Source organism: Mesocricetus auratus, unplaced genomic scaffold (genome assembly GCF_017639785.1).
Source record: "Mesocricetus auratus isolate SY011 unplaced genomic scaffold, BCM_Maur_2.0 Super-Scaffold_100004, whole genome shotgun sequence".
NCBI lineage: Eukaryota > Metazoa > Chordata > Mammalia > Rodentia > Cricetidae > Mesocricetus > Mesocricetus auratus.
Genome location: NW_024429189.1, coordinates 420,713 through 435,926, shown reverse-complemented (window position 1 = coordinate 435,926; position 15,214 = coordinate 420,713). Strand labels below are relative to the sequence as shown.

The 15,214-nt window shown below is 55.3% G+C and overlaps 1 protein-coding gene across 3 annotated transcripts in view; it reads left to right on the top strand.

Moving 5' to 3' along the window:
* Window positions 1-8,418, top strand: part of Hmcn2 (hemicentin 2) — a 140,500-nt gene extending 132,082 nt beyond the window's left edge. For 2 of the 3 annotated variants that reach the window (XM_013124789.3, XM_040745007.1), the window contains 11 exons: window positions 903-1,040; window positions 1,138-1,259; window positions 1,543-1,780; window positions 2,500-2,562; window positions 2,676-2,798; window positions 3,274-3,408; window positions 4,558-4,686; window positions 5,225-5,545; window positions 6,146-6,265; window positions 6,748-6,874; window positions 7,710-8,418. In XM_013124789.3, the coding sequence (XP_012980243.1) occupies window positions 903-1,040; window positions 1,138-1,259; window positions 1,543-1,780; window positions 2,500-2,562; window positions 2,676-2,798; window positions 3,274-3,408; window positions 4,558-4,686; window positions 5,225-5,545; window positions 6,146-6,265; window positions 6,748-6,874; window positions 7,710-8,055 (1,862 nt within the window). In that variant the 3' untranslated portion in view covers window positions 8,056-8,418. Of the gene's footprint in view, window positions 1-902; window positions 1,041-1,137; window positions 1,260-1,542; window positions 1,781-2,499; window positions 2,563-2,675; window positions 2,799-3,273; window positions 3,409-4,557; window positions 4,687-5,224; window positions 5,546-6,145; window positions 6,266-6,747; window positions 6,875-7,709 lie in introns of those variants that run through there. The other variant, XR_005877070.1, reaches the window with a different exon arrangement.
* The last annotated feature ends 6,796 nt before the right edge of the window (window positions 8,419-15,214 follow it).

Here is a 15,214-nt window from a genome sequence, read left to right as displayed (position 1 = left end):
GAGTCGTTTCTTTTTATTTTATGTATAGAGTGTTTTGCCTGTGTACATGTGTGTACAATCAATCATGTGCATGCTGGTGGTGCCTGCAGAGGCAAGACAAGGCCACCAGGTCCCCTGGAGCTGGAGTTACAGGTGGTTGTGAGCCACCATGTGGGTGCTGGGGATTGAACCCAGATTCTCTGCAAGAGCAACAAGTGCTCGTAACCGGAGACATCTCTCCAGCCCTTTAATGACCTGACTCTGAGCCACTGTCAGCAGAAACCAAATTAAGTCAGATGGCTGCCTAGGTATGGCCACTGTTTCCAGCTGCACAAGCTAGGGAGAAGCATCTAGGCCCAGGCCCAGTGAGCTTGCGATTAGTGGAAAGTAGTTGGAAAAGATCTAGCTCCCTCCTGCCACCCCATAACCTGCTGCCACTGTCCTTGACCCTGAGGAAGCTTGACTGGGCAATGCTCCCATGGCACAGCCTGTTGCCTCTCATTGCCCAAAAAGGTCCAAATGTCACATGAGGTTCTGACAATCCACACCCAACATTCCTTCCTCTCCCGGGCTCTTGTAGAAGTTGTCTACAACACAGGAAACTTGGTTGATCACCTACTGGTCCCAACCAAAAGCCATGGGGACTGTCAATCTGCATGTGCTGAACCTGGCTAAATATCATGTCCCATGCATTTCTTTATTATGTTTGCTTTTGTGCCTGCACCATAAAGTATATGTTTGATTTTGCTATCTCCCAGGGTCTGCTAAATACCTGGCATGAGTAGTCACTAGGCTGAGTATAAGCAGGGAGGGAGAGGCTACACCTTCCGAAGCAAAGGGGAGCCGCAGAGGGATCTTGATCAGGAGAGTGGCTGTCCCAAGGTTCCAGTCCTAACATAGCCTCTGCATTCTGCTGTATCCAGGGCCTCTAATGCGGGTGCTGGTGGTCACCATTGCCCCCATCTACTGGGCTCTGGCTAGAGAGAGCGGAGGGGCCTTAAATGGCTATTCCCTGACGGGTGGCAGCTTCCAGCAGGAGTCACACCTGGAATTTTCTACAGGTGAGCATAGTCTCCTTGAAGGTGGCTGGAGGCAGGGCCTGAGAGAGCTCAGGACTGCTTCTGAGATGACTCCAGGCTGGGTGGGGATGGCTTGCAGGGGAGCTGCTCACAATGACCCAGGTGGCTCGGGGCCTGGATCCTGATGGACTGCTGCTCCTGGAGGTGACAATCAATGGCATGATCCCGGAGAGCCTGGCCGACGCAGATCTGCACATGCAGGTACTAGCTCTGGGCTGCCCCACCCTCCCACCCGGAGCCGACGGGCCCTCTTTCCTTCCTCATACCCCAGAAGCGGGTTATGGCAGGTCTCAAGCAGGAACTGTCATCCAGGAGCCAGCATCCCTCCACTCCGCTGCCAAGAACATCACAGGCATGGTGCTGCCCCTGGCTGCCAGCTGCTTGGCGGAAGAGGCGAAGGAGGCTTGCCCAGTGCTCTCTATGCAGCACCCTAGCTACCTCCTGGCTGCTCTAAAGTGGAGCCCTCCCCCACCCCCTCCCCCAGGACTTCCAGGAGCACTACGTGCAGACGGGGCCTGGTCAGCTGTTCGTGGGCTCCACACAGCACTTCCTCCATGACAGTCTCCCAGCCTCTCTGCGTTGCAATCATAGCATCCAGTATGATAAGGCCCGGGGCCCCCAGCCCCAGCTGGTGCAGCACCTTCGGGCCTCATCTATCAGCTCAACCTTCGACCCTGAGGCAGAGGCCCTGCGCTTCCGGCTCACCACAGCCCTGCAAGCTGGTGAGGCCCAGCTGTCCCGCCTCCACTGGACCAGCTAAGACCTGCCAGAGCCCCAAATTCAAATGGCCGTTTGCACTAAGCACAGGCTGGGGACAGGGGCATGCTCATGAGGGGTTTACCACTGACCAGGGAATGCTGGGAAGAGCAGGGCTGTGAGGCCACATGTTCTGACTCAGATCCTATCGGCACTGCTTTCCAGCTGTGGGCGTGAGGGGATGCCCCGTTTCCAGCTGCACTGTGAGCATGGCACTGCTCACTTTCCAGGGGCTCTGCCCCTAAAGCCCTAACTGGCCCCCAGGAACCACCTTACTAAGGGTGACTGTCCCTGCAGTTGCCAAGGCAGTCCTGTCTGTCTCCTTGCTGGCTGTTGAAGGCTATGGCGACCCTCTGTGCATGGCTGTTGGCTTCTCCTGAGTAGTTTTGGACATGTGACCTTGAACGGTCTATGTTTCTTTAATGGTTTCTCTTGAGTTTGCCTGGATCTCTGCCTAACCTTCCTTGAGAGCCCCCAGGGCACATCTACAAGACCAGGCATGCCCCACACCCACCACTTCCAACAAACCTGGGCCAGGAGCCAGCTTGCTGTCCCAGGGTCACACGAGTGTTTCAAGGCTGGGGCTGAGCTCCCAGCCAGGGGCCACTGCCTAGACCGGCCCAAGGAGCAAGCCCAAGATGCCCCGGGATCTGGCTTCCTCAGGGCCCTCCCCTTTGCCTTACAGAAGAAAATGAGATTGGCTGTCCTGAGGGCTTTGAGATGGACACCCAGGGAGCATTTTGTGTGGGTGAGTCCTTCCAGCCCCTGGTATGGACAAAGGTGACCTCTCCTGGGGTGCACAGCCCCACCAGCCAGCTGTCAGGAGGGCCTGTGACCATAGTCGAATGTCTCCCAACCCAGACAGGAACGAATGCTCAGCGGGCCCCAGCCCCTGCTCACACGCCTGCCACAATGCTCCTGGCCATTTCTCCTGCTCCTGCCCCGCTGGCTTCACCCTGGCCTGGGACCACAGAAATTGTCGAGGTGAGCAGCCCCAGGGACAATGTACAGTAGGCTCCTCGGGGCCTGAACTCCAGAGGGAAGCAGATACTATGGAGGGAATATTTTCCAGAAGATATTGAAGCTCAGGTGGTGGGGTGGCGAGGAACCCCAGAGGCAAACACGTGGTCCCTGTGTGTTCGGGACACTCAAGTCCAGAAGGTCTCCCAACAGCCGCTTCAAGTCTTGGTAGCACCCGCACCCCTCCTAATTTTCTGAGTAGTGACTGAATAGCAGGTCATACTCTGACACCAACCTGTGTCTTACCTGTCACTCCCAGTATGGGGCCAGGCCCTAGCCGGGCCCCAAGGGGACATGGTTCACAACCTTCCATTGCAACTGGCATTGGGGAACCTTCATGCCAGGGACTTCTAGGCTGTGTGAGTAGGCTGGGCCTGGGTGTAAGGATGGCTTCGGGGAGGGCACGTGTTCACATGACCCCCACATGCCCTCCCCCCAGATGTGGACGAGTGTGTGGGAGACACCCACCTCTGCCAGGAGGGGCAGCGCTGTGTGAACCTGCTTGGAACCTATGGCTGCCTCCCTGACTGTAGGCCTGGCTTCCGGGTAACTGCTGATGGAAGCAGCTGTGAAGGTGACAGGGGTACAAGGCGGGGCCTGGTCACGCTCCCAAGAGCCCAGAGAGCGTTGCTGGGATTCGGGGCATCTAGAACTCTCTTGGCAGAAGCCCAAGATCTGGGGTCTTCCTGTCTTTCCCATTCTTGACCTCTGCCCACCTGTGCTTGATGAAGGAGGGAGTAAGCCAGAGGCAGCAATAGGCCATTTCCCTTAGCGCCTATCCCACGTTGTGGTCCAGACTAGACACAGTCTCTGAGTCCTTCTCAACGCAGCTTCCAGGCAGCCACTGGGCATCAGTTGCAACTGGCCTCTGCGTGGACACCCAAGTGCTGTCCCTGGGCGGGGGACCCCTATGCATTCTATGGTTTCACGGCACTGGGTCCCTCTGTGCCGTGTGATGTTTTCCTGGGCAGAGTGGAACAAACATCTGTTCCTCCCAGATCAGAACCAGAGACTGGGAACAATCCCATCAGGTCTAGCATAGTGAACCAGGGAGTTTAGGAGCTACTTCCAGAGTAAGGGTGGGAGGGTTACTCGCAAGAACACGGTGACTCACAGGCAGTAGCCTCACGGAGGAGCCCACCCCAGCCTGGGTGCCGCTTGAAGGGTCTCCTCTTCCTTGGTAACCACTACGGTTTATATGGCCCTGAAGATTCGTGAATCTTTAAGTTTCAGGAACTTTGTGGGTCTTAAGAGAGTCCTTCTCCCTCCCTCCTCCCTCCTTCCTCCTCCCTCCCTCCTCCCTCCTTCCTCCTCCCTCCCTCCTTCCTCCTCCCTCCCTCCCTTCATGTCTTCCTGTATACACCAGAACCTTCCGCACACATGGCTCCCTTGCCAACACGGCAGGAAGAGGGCCTCTTCTTACCCCTCACACATGAGGAAATTGAGACTCGGGGAAGGAGTGCTGTTCACGCAGGGCCTAGAATGTATCAGAGCTCAGCTGGAACCCAGTTCTAAGCCCCTTCCTTTCTTTGGCGCCTGGGCCCTGTTGGCTTCTAATCTGTGCCACCGCAGGCAGAATGTGAAGGGCCAGCATGCAGCCTGTGCAGTCAGAAACGGGGACAGACAAGGCCTTGCTGTGGAGGGGAGGGTACGTCCTTGGAGGAGGCCTCTGAGCCAAACCACCTCCATGGCCATGCCTGTGGCCACACCCCTGCCACCCCAGATGTGGATGAATGTCTGGAGCAGCTGGACGAGTGTCACTACAATCAACTCTGTGAGAACACTCCCGGTGGCCACCACTGCAGCTGCCCCAAGGGGTACCGCCAACAAGGCCATGGCCTTCCTTGCCTTGGTAAGGGGACAGCCAGCCCCTCCCTGGGCCCTCTGTCTCACTCAGCCCTGGCTTAGGACCAGGAATGTTTATGGTCTGGTGAGTCTTGGAATGATGGAAGCAGCTGAGGCCACTCACCAGAGACTGTGGACTCCACAAGGGGGGGGGGGTGAAGACCAGGGCAGGACCGCAGAGAGGCATAGGGGTTAGCATGCATACCTGTCACTAAGGGCTGTGGAACGCTGTAGCCTGTGGTGGTGCTCAGAGCTTGGAGCTTGGAGGTGTCAGAGAGGTATGCTGGTGGACGGATCCTCAGGAGGCCACCCCTGTGGAATGGGTAAGGCATTGAATTCTGGGAAGATGACAGGAAGAGGCAGCTGGAGCCAGGCATAGAAGCACGTGCCTCTCATCTCAAGACTCGGGAGACAGAGGCAGGAGGATCATGGGTTTGGGAGCACTCTGAGCAAGGCTCTCTCTCTGTGTATATATGGGGCTCTGAAGCAAAGGCAGGCCACGGAGCCCTGTGCCACCCTCACATCCGACCTGGCCTCCTCCACAGACATCAACGAGTGCCTACAGCTGCCCACACCCTGTGTCTACCAGTGTCACAACCTCCAGGGCAGCTACCAATGCCTGTGCCCACCTGGCCAGACCCTCCTACGGGACGGCAGGACCTGTACCCCCCTGGAACGAAACAGTCAAAACATTACCACTGTCAGCCTCCGGAACCCACTGGTGTCCTGGCTTCGGTCCCGGATACCCAGGCCCAGGGGCTCCTACCATGCCTGGGTCTCCCTCCAGCCTGGTTCTGGAGCCCTGAGCAGTGTGGGTCGAGCCTGGTGCCCACCTGGCTTCATAAGGCAGAACGGCATGTGTACAGGTAAGGCGAGCCTGGGCTCCTAGGCTGGTCATGGAGCTGGGCAAACTCAGAAACCCAGCATTTGTGGATAAAGTGAGATGGGGGAAATTCTGTGAGGGACAGAGCTGTGACTATACTGATGGACCAAAGAGACTGATTCCAAGGGGGGTACTGGGGTGGTCCTTGACTTTTGGGGTGCTTTGTCCGGAGGGAGGTCCCTCCTGAAAAGATGCCTGAGAAAAGTCCACTTTGAGAAGCACTCCTCTTGAGGGAGGGAGGTTTTGGGGAGTGAGTGTCCCAGTTAGCTGTAAAGCTATAAAGAGGGATTAGGGAGGGCAGAGGGCGCAGCCTGGAGTCCATGAACAATGTGCAAGGGGTCCTGGCTGCACAGAGGGCCTGTGTGCCTCGGACAGGACCCTCAATAGCATGGCCCCTCTCGTTGCCTCATTGAAGGAGACAGAGTGAGGCTTCCTCCCTTCACCAGCCTCCTGCAGCAAGCCTGGGTGGGGCAGGCAGGGGAGGGGTTGCCTGGAGCAGGGAGCTTCCCTGACTGGTCTCGGAGCACGTGGCCACCTGGTAATCTGATTCAGCATCTCTGCTCTCCGTCCCCACCTGGACCAGACCTTGATGAGTGCCGTGTAAGGAGCCTGTGCCAGCATGCCTGCCAAAACACGGAGGGCAGCTACTATTGCCTCTGCCCCTCGGGCTACCGCCTCCTCCCCAGCGGGAAGAACTGCCAGGGTGAGCTGGCCAGGGCCAGTCCACGCCCCTCCAGAAGCTGTGCCATGTGTCCCTGGGCTATTTTCCTCTCCTCTCTGAACCTCACCCTTCTGATGGCTGGGACGAGACAGGAAGAGGGTGGTACAACGGCCTCTAAAGTTAGCCCAAGTGGGGGCACACCTTCCAGGAGGCACAGAGCCTGGGGTTGGCGGTCCTCCCTGTTCACCCTTGCTCTCTCACGGGTGAGACAGCCACTGGCAAAGACACAGAGGGGAAGCCAGTGCCACAACCCCTCCAGGCTCTCCAGCATGATAGGAGGAAATCCCCACAAGCCATCAAGCCATGCCCCGTAAAGACATGGTCCTGGGGAGATGAGAGGTGGCGGGGAGGGGGCCCTATCCTCGGGGATCCGCCCACAGAAGGCTGGTCTCCCTGCCTCCTCTGCTCTCCCTCTCCCCTCCCATGTTCTGTCAACTTATCTCCCACCACACCCTCCTCCCCAGACATCAACGAGTGTGAGGAAGATGGCATCGAGTGTGGGCCTGGCCAGATGTGCTTCAACACCCGAGGCAGCTACCAGTGTGTAGACACACCCTGTCCTACAGCCTACCGGCAGGGCTCCAGCCCTGGGTAAGGAAGGGCCTCGCTGGCAGAGGTACAAGAGGCAGGGGACACGCATGATCACAGGGCTTCTTCTACAGTTTGCCTATGCTTGGACCCCCCACCTCCAAGAAGGCTTCTCGAGGGTAGGGTTAGATGCCATGACAGAAATCCTGAGCAGGGGCGGGGGTATTTGTAAATCCTGCACTCCTGGTGAACCTGTACCAGACAGAGAGACAAGCTTGCCTCCAAGTTGTGCTCCCTGCTGGGTGATCCAGACAGCCCTACATGGCATGCTCTCCGGAACAGAGAATGTACCCCTCCCCCTTTACACACATAGCCTGGGACAGAAAGCACCCCCAAACATAGAAATTAGAGAAATCTCATGAACTCCAGGACTCAGCTCACTAAGTTCAAAAAGAGACACCAAGACCCGAGGGCTGTGGATCAGGTGGCTTGTACCCCTGGAGCATGTGATTTGTTCTGGAGCCTCGGAAGGGGAAAGGAGGCAGGCTGTGGAGGAGGCTGCTACAAGGCTAACCACGTGTCTTTACGCCCCCACTATCCCAGACAAGTGATTCAACCCCAGGCTCCTCAGCCCTGGGGTCTCTGAGTGGACCTGGGCTGCTGAGTTTTACCACTACTGTATGCTCACTGAGCTGTCCTAGGCTTTGGGCCAGGAAGGAGAGATGGGGGAGGACATGCTAGAGGGGAGAAGGCCCCTATCTGACCTCTGGGTCTCAGTTTGCTAATATCTGAAATGAGCTAACAGTGGCATCTGTAGGCAAGGTATTAGGGGTACACTTGGGGATGGACTGAGCTGTGCTGGATGGCAGTCCAACGAGCATGTCTGTGTCACCTGTAGGACCTGCTTCCGCCGCTGCTCTCAGGACTGCAGCGCCAGTGGCCCGTCCACACTGCAGTACCGCCTGCTGCCGCTGCCCCTCGGCGTCCGCGCCCACCATGATGTGGCGCGCCTGGCCGCCTTCTCTGAGGCCGGCGTCCCCGCCAACCATACTGAGCTCACCGTGCTGGAGCCCGACCCGCGCAGCCCCTTTGCTCTGCGCCAGCTGCGTGCTGGGCAAGGCGCCATCTACACCCGCCGAGCGCTCACGCGTGCGGGGCTCTACCGCATGACCGTGCACGCAGCAGCACCTCGCCACCAGAGCGTCTACGTCCTGCTAATCGCGGTGTCACCCTACCCATACTGAGTGAGCAAGGCCAGAGTTGCAGGTCCACGGTGACCTCACAGGGAGGAACAGGGCGGCCCTTGCCCATGACACCTTCAGTGACAAGAGGAACATCCTCTTCTCCCGCCTTGTGCGTCAGCGAGACCTTCAGTAAACACTGCTGTGCGCTGTGCGCAGACCTTGACCCCAGGGCAGGGACAGCTACCCCTTGGTGGCATAGCCTTTTGGGAAGGTCTGAATCCTGCCTCAAATCTCGGGGGGGCTCGGCAAGGTCTCAGGGGTCCGGGACCCCAAGGAAGACAGATCCAGTAGGGGTGGCAGCGGCTGGCACTGACCTGACCACGGGAAGTGTGTATTCTATAAAAACATTTTTTATTGACTTGATATCTTTGTCGAGTTACTTTATCTTGCTGAGGAGGGTGTTGGGAGGGAGGTGACCAGCCAGCCCCTGCTGTGATCCTGGATGCCAGGTCCAGCCAATCAGGGTCCTTAGGAATTACATCAATCACTAGCTAGGATGTTTGCTTGCTATAAAACAGAGCAGTGCAGCAGGGTCTCCCCTCTCCCAGAGAGCTACACCAATCTGTGGAAGCAAAAGCATCATATATTAATTCTCAATAATTTTAAATCTCCATGGATGGTGGCATACACCCTAAGTCCCAGTACTAGGGAAGCAGAGGCAGGAGGATGGCGAGTCAAGGTCATCCTTATCTGTTTGATGAGCTCCAAGTTAGCCTGGACTATAGGAGAGACCCCGCCTCAAAGCAATGGCAGCAGGAAAACCTGCTCCTAGCAACCGCGGCCCTCTTGACTCTTCTCCCTAGTACCCGCGTCTAACTGGCAGGCACACACTTGGCTCCGTTCCTCTGTTGTTTGGGAATCTTGTCACTAGAACATCAGGCCCTGAGCATAGGGTTGGCTTTTTGTTTGTTTGTTTGTTTTGGGGTTTTTGAGACAGGGTTTCTCTGTATTGTTTTGGAGGCTGTCCTGGAACTCGCTCTGTAGACCAGGCTGGCCTCGATCTCACAGAGATCCGTCTGCCTCTGCCTCCCGAGGGCTGGGATTTAAGGCATGTGCCACCAACACCCGGCCCATAGGGTTGGTTTTACAATCACTTCTGGCACCTAAGCAGGCCAGTGAAATAGTATACTTGAAACAAGCCTGTTCAAACGTTAAGTAATTAACAAATCAGCTACAGAAAGAAAAAAAGACTACCTGATTTTGTGCATGTGGAATGTCTTGGGAGAAACAGGCTGAGGAGGCGGCAGCATTGGTAAAGATTTCTGGCAAGCACAAGGTTGATTCTTAGAAGCCCTGTACTGGCACAGCAGCACGAGCGTGTAGTCCCAGCACTGAGGAGGCAGAGGCAAGCGACTCCCTGCCAACCAGATGGGCTCTCAAAGCCTAGGAGAGGCTCAGCAGGCAAAAGTGTGTGCTATGCACGCCCGGTAGCCTGAGTTTGGTGTCTAGATCCCATGGTAGAAGGGTCTACCCCCAAGAGTCATCCCCTGAAAGCTATACCTGGACCGAGGCACCCAAGCACCACACATACAAATAACAAATTACTTTTAAAAGTGGTCAATGTGCCTGGGGAACAACACCCGTGTTTGCACACATACAAACATGTACATACACATGCAAGGCAAATACATGGAAATAGAGATGAGGAGGGGCAGGAAATATAGAGATATGGTTACCGCACATAAATGCCTGCAGAGCTAATGTAATATACAATAGGATTGGGACTGAATAGATTCCAGATGCTCTTGTCCCCGGAGAGAGAGACAGAGACAGACACAGAGACAGAGAGAGACTTCATTATGTGTAAGCCCAATCAGCCTCTATACCTGACTGGCTGAGCTACAGCCCCAACCTGTCTGAGGCAGTTCTTAATAGCCTGATGGGACAGACTTCACTGAACACTGACCTTTGAGCAGCTAGTGATAAAGGGAAGGAGCTATAGGAAAGTTGTACTGCCCAGGGAGCAGCAGGGGGTCCAGGTCCTGAAAGGGGAGGGTCTAGCAGTAGGGGTGGGGATTGCTGAGGAAAGGGGGAGAGGGGGGAAGGGAACTGGAGTCCAGGGGCTCTGGCAGGTCAGGAATGTGGCTTTGTGCCCTGGAGGGTCTGAGGGGCTTGCTCCTGTGTGCTGGCCCAGGCACTGATTTCTCTACAGCCCCTGCTCTTCTTTCTAGGTGGGCAAGCCCCTGCCTCAGTGGCCTGCCTTTTTGCCAGCTGCCCCCAGACATAGCTGTGCAAAGCTTGTCTTTGGTGCAGAGGTGTGAGGGATGACTTATGTCTCCCTGCCTCTCTGGGTTAAGTGGACAGCTGTCTCTCCTGGCACATTCTTTTTTTTCCCCATCTAGAACTCAGAGAAAACAGTAAGACAGGGCTTTATTCTATAGCCCAGGCTGGCCTTGAACTCACCACAATTCTCCCTCAGCCTTCCAAGTTAACTACAGAGGTGCCTCACTACTCCCAGATATCTAGGCTATAACCTGAGTTACAGGTAATTGTGAGCCACTGTGTGAGTTCCGGGATTCGAACTCAGGTCCTCTGCAAGAGCAGTCAGTGCTCTCAACCATGAGCAGCTCTCCAACCTCTAGACCAGAAGCTGTCACAAGAGCCAACAGAATTTCTCCAGAGCATGTCTACTTTCTTTTTGGTTTTCGGTTTTTATTTGTTTATTTTGGGTTTTTGTTTTATTTTGAAACAGTCTGATGTAGCTAGGTCTGACCCCAAACTCACTGTGTAGCTGACAATAACCCGGAGCGCTGGGATTGCAGGTACATGTCTCCGTTTGTCCTGTTTAGCTTTCTGCTTTCCAAACAGATTTATGCTAAACGGGGGCTCTGCACACTTCTCTAAAGGATGGAAGAGTAAATATTTTTGGCTTTTCAGGACATCTCATTTCTGTTGCAATTCACTCTCTGTGCCTTTTGGAGTGCCAAAGCAGCCAGAGACAACACAGACATCTATGTGTGTTTACTGCTCCACTGAAACTTCACTACCGGGGCTGAGTTAGCTCAGTGGTAAAATACCAGCAAGTCCAAGGCCCTGGGCTGGGTCCCCAGCCCGGCCCCTCAGGGGTGGGGTGGCACTTCCCGATACTTACATTTCAAGTTTCTTTTCTTCTTCTTCTTCTTTTTTTTTTTTTTTTTTTTTTTTTTGGTTTTTCCAGACAGGGTTTCTCTGTGGCTTTGGGGGCTGTCCTGGAACTCGCTCTGTAGACCAGGCTGGCCTCGAACTCACAGAGATCTGCCTGCCTCTGCCTCCTGAGTGCTGGGAATCAAAGACGTGCACCACCGTCGCGGGCTCAAGTTTATTTTCACACCATGAAATTTTCTTCTTTCAGACACTTCTTAGGGCACGAGAGCTGTAAAAATCCTGACCCCTGGGATTCCAGGCTGGAGAAGGGGCAAGGTGACCGAAGGCGCACTGAGGGAGGGTGTCCCAGGCTCACCGCGTTCCATTAATCTTAGGCCCACCCCAGAGAACCTCCTTGAGATGAACACCCCTCCTCCTCCCGCAAGCACAGGTCAGGAATCAGAGACCGAGCTGTCTTTCTGCCGGGCTGTTAATTCTTTATGGACTTTGTAGCCCTAAGGAGCGGGACAGGGCCTCACTCTGGGGCCCAGGACCAGCAGGTTCGTTCTTGCAAGCTGGGTACAGCTCCCTCTCCCTACTGCTCTCTTGTCCACCCTTCTGGAATCTCACCCACGTGCTGTGGATTGTAAAGCTACCGTCTGGTGAGTCTCCAGCCATCTCTTCCTGAACTTGTTTACTGTCCCCGAGGCTCTGGAGGCAAGAAGCGATCTCCCCATTTCACAGATGCAGGAATGGAGGTTCAGAGGAGAGCACTATGCCTAAACCCACACGACCTTCTGGCTCTTCCTACAAGGCTCTTAGCCGCTGTCGGTCTCCATGTTCTATGAATCAGTGAGGTTGAGGAGAGAGGCCAGAGTTAGATGGAAAGAAAGAGCTAGAGGAAGGGAGTGAGGAGTGTCCACTCCAGAACCCTCCCCACTCTTTCCCCTCTTGTCTGAGACTGAAACACGCTAATGAGAAAAGAAGAGTCTCCCAGAGCACTCTTGTCCCCGGGCACCCCCAGGGGTCTGACCATCCTTCAGCCAGTGAGCGGGGGACTAAGCTTGTACCAGGCACCCCCAGGGGTTGTTGGCTCATAAAGAAGCCTCCAGAGGTGTCTCTGCTGGAGCCGTATCTGGATCCAAACCCACAAGAGGTGTTTCTACTTCTGCCCTGTCACTACCAGCTGTCATTGGTCACAGCCCCATCTAGCCATCCAGCCCCTGGGACACCTGACCTCTGAGGCTCTTCCCACTCTCCGTGATGGAAAACAGCTCTGCCTGGCAGGTCATTCATTAAACTTCCTGATGCAGTGTTTCCAAGAAGCCAACAACTGGACGCTGTGTTCCTCTGGATAGGAGGGGCAAGCCGAGGTCTGGCCTGGAGGTCATTCTCTGCTGTGGCCATTCTGCCCAAATCGGGGCAGTGACACAGTGGCTTCTGGTGCCAATCGTAAGAAGCTACGGAGCAAGGACCTTGAATACACACTCAGGCTCCTCTGACACCAGCAGCTACAGAGCCCTTTGGCGATAGAGGACACAAGAGAGACAGCTATGTGCATAAGTTGCTGGGGAGAGTCTGTGAGATCGCATACATTGAGGTTGGCCTTCAGTGGTCACAACAACCTGAGCCTGCACCTCAAGAGACCACCTGACTGCAATGCACAGCATGCCTTGGAGGGCATGGTGAGCACAGGTGGGAGCCAGGGGTGAGCACAGGAGGTGATTGATGCTAGTGGAGGCTAAGATCACAGCAGAGGGACAAGGGGGAGGGGCCAGAGCCCCATGCTCTTTGAAACATGCTGGTAAAGACACCAGGCCTCTGCCACGTGCTAACTTGACAGGACGTGATGGGAGGGATCAGACAGGACCAAAGGCCCTCTGTCGTGTGCAAAGAACACTGCAGAAAAGGGTCTCACACACAACAACAAGCCCAGGGACATCCACAGGAGCACAACAGACGATGGCCAAGAGGAGGGTATAGGCATCTCTCACTCTGATCCTAGGAGAGACGGTGGCTGTCAGTCTTTTTAAGAAATCCTCCTATCCATTCAGGGGGTGGAGAGATGGCTCTGCACCTGCTGCATCACAGTCATGAGGATCAAAGTTCGGATCCCAGCACCCACATAGCAAGCCAAGTGTCCCCTGACTGTAGCCCCAGCTCCAAGACAGGGATGGAGAGTGACAAGAGGACACCCAATGATAGAGGGAGACACCCAACACTCTCTACTGGACTCTGTACCGGCACCCACAAGTGTACACATACTCACAGTGTGTGTGTGTGTGTGTGTGTGTGTGTGTGTGTGTCATAAGTGCCAGGCTAGCCTCAAGCACATTATAAACTGAGGATGACCTTAAACTGCTGATCCTCCTGCCTCCATCTCCCAAGAGCCAAGATTACAAGTATGCGCCACCATGCTTGGTTTTCGCAGTGCTGGGAACTGAACCCAGGGCTCCGTGCACGATGGTTGAGCACTCTGCCTGAGCTACACTCCTCAGGCCTGCAGCTGATGGAGTCTTATGAAACCCCGTCTCTTCCAGAATTGGATCTTGCTCTCTAGACAGCATTTCTTTGTGGGTTTTTTTTGTTGTTGTTGTTGTTTTGGGGGGTTTTTTTTTTTTTTGGTTTTTCGAGACAGGGTTTCTCTGTATCGTTTTCGAGGCTGTCGGTCCAGCCTGGCCTTGAACTCACAGAGATCCACCTGCCTCTGCCTCCCGAGTGCTGGGATTAAAGGCGTGCGCCACCACCGCCCGGCCCTCTCTTTGTGTTTTGAAATGGGGTTTCACTGTTGCCCAGCTGGCCTCAAACTCAACATTATCTAGTCTCCACTTCCCAAGAAAAGAAATGGGAATTGTAGACTGTGCCACAAATCCTACCTTAGTCTATATGTTTAAAATATTCTTGCCCAGGAGTCCACATCCAACAAGGGACAGTGCCCTGACTCTCATGAGTGAATACTTCAAGGCCTAAGCTATCATGTGCTTGCCCAGCGTGTCCAAAGCCTTGAGTTTAATCCCTGCCACTAGCAAATAAATAATAAACAAAAGAAGTATAGCTGGATGCATGGACTCAGGCTGTACCCCAACACTCAGAACAAAGGGAAGAGGATAAGTGCAAATTTGAGACCAGCCCGGGATCCAGGGAGAGTACCAGGCTAGCCCAGAGCTGTATAATAGGCTGTGTCTCAATCCCATCTCCCAAAAGAGTATATACACCCATTGTTTCTTGGACACATCTCTAGTTTAAACTAGGAACCTTAATTCCCCAGTGTGAAGGTCACATTGGGATGTCACCTCCCACAGATTGACCTAACTCTTTTCATACCTTTCTTGTTGCTCATATTACAGCAATTAACATTTTGTTAATATTTTTAGGGTTTCTTTATGCTAAGAAAAATTAAGAAATTAGAAAGAGATATAAAGATGTGCCATGTTCATGTCCTGGAAAATGCAGTATTGTCTGCCTTCCTAGGCTGATACATAGATGTATGTGTACAGATTTGTGGGGGCAGCCCTGGGTTTGATTGCCAGCACCACACACAAAACCCAACAGGTAGGGAGCAGGTTCTCACGTAGCCCAGGCTGGCCTCAAACTCACTATGTAACCAAGGATGACCTTGAACTTCTGATCTGCCTGCCTCTACCTCCCAAGTGCTGGATGGCAGGTGTGGGGCGGGGGCTGGCACCCAGGGCTTTGTACACGCTAGGTGAGGGCTCTACCAACCAAGACACAGACCCAGTCCCAGCCCCAGATCCCCTCAGCCCCAGGCCCAGCCCCAGTCCCAGGCCCAGGCCCAGGCCCAGCCCCAGTCCCAGCCCCAGACCCCCTCAGCCCCAGGCCCAGCCCCAGTCCCAGGCCCAGGCCCAGGCCCAGCCCCAGGCCCAGCCCCAGACCCCCTCAGCCCCAGGCCCAGCCCCAGTCCCAGCCCCAGGCCCAGCCCCAGCCCCAGCCCCAGCCCCAGGCCCAGCCCCAGGCCCAGCCCCAGGCCCAGCCCCAGCCCCAGTCCCAGCCCCAGGCCCAGGCCCAGCCCCAGGCCCAGCCCCAGGCCCAGCCCCCCCCAGCCCCAGCCCCAGCCCCAGCCCCAGCCCCAGCCCCA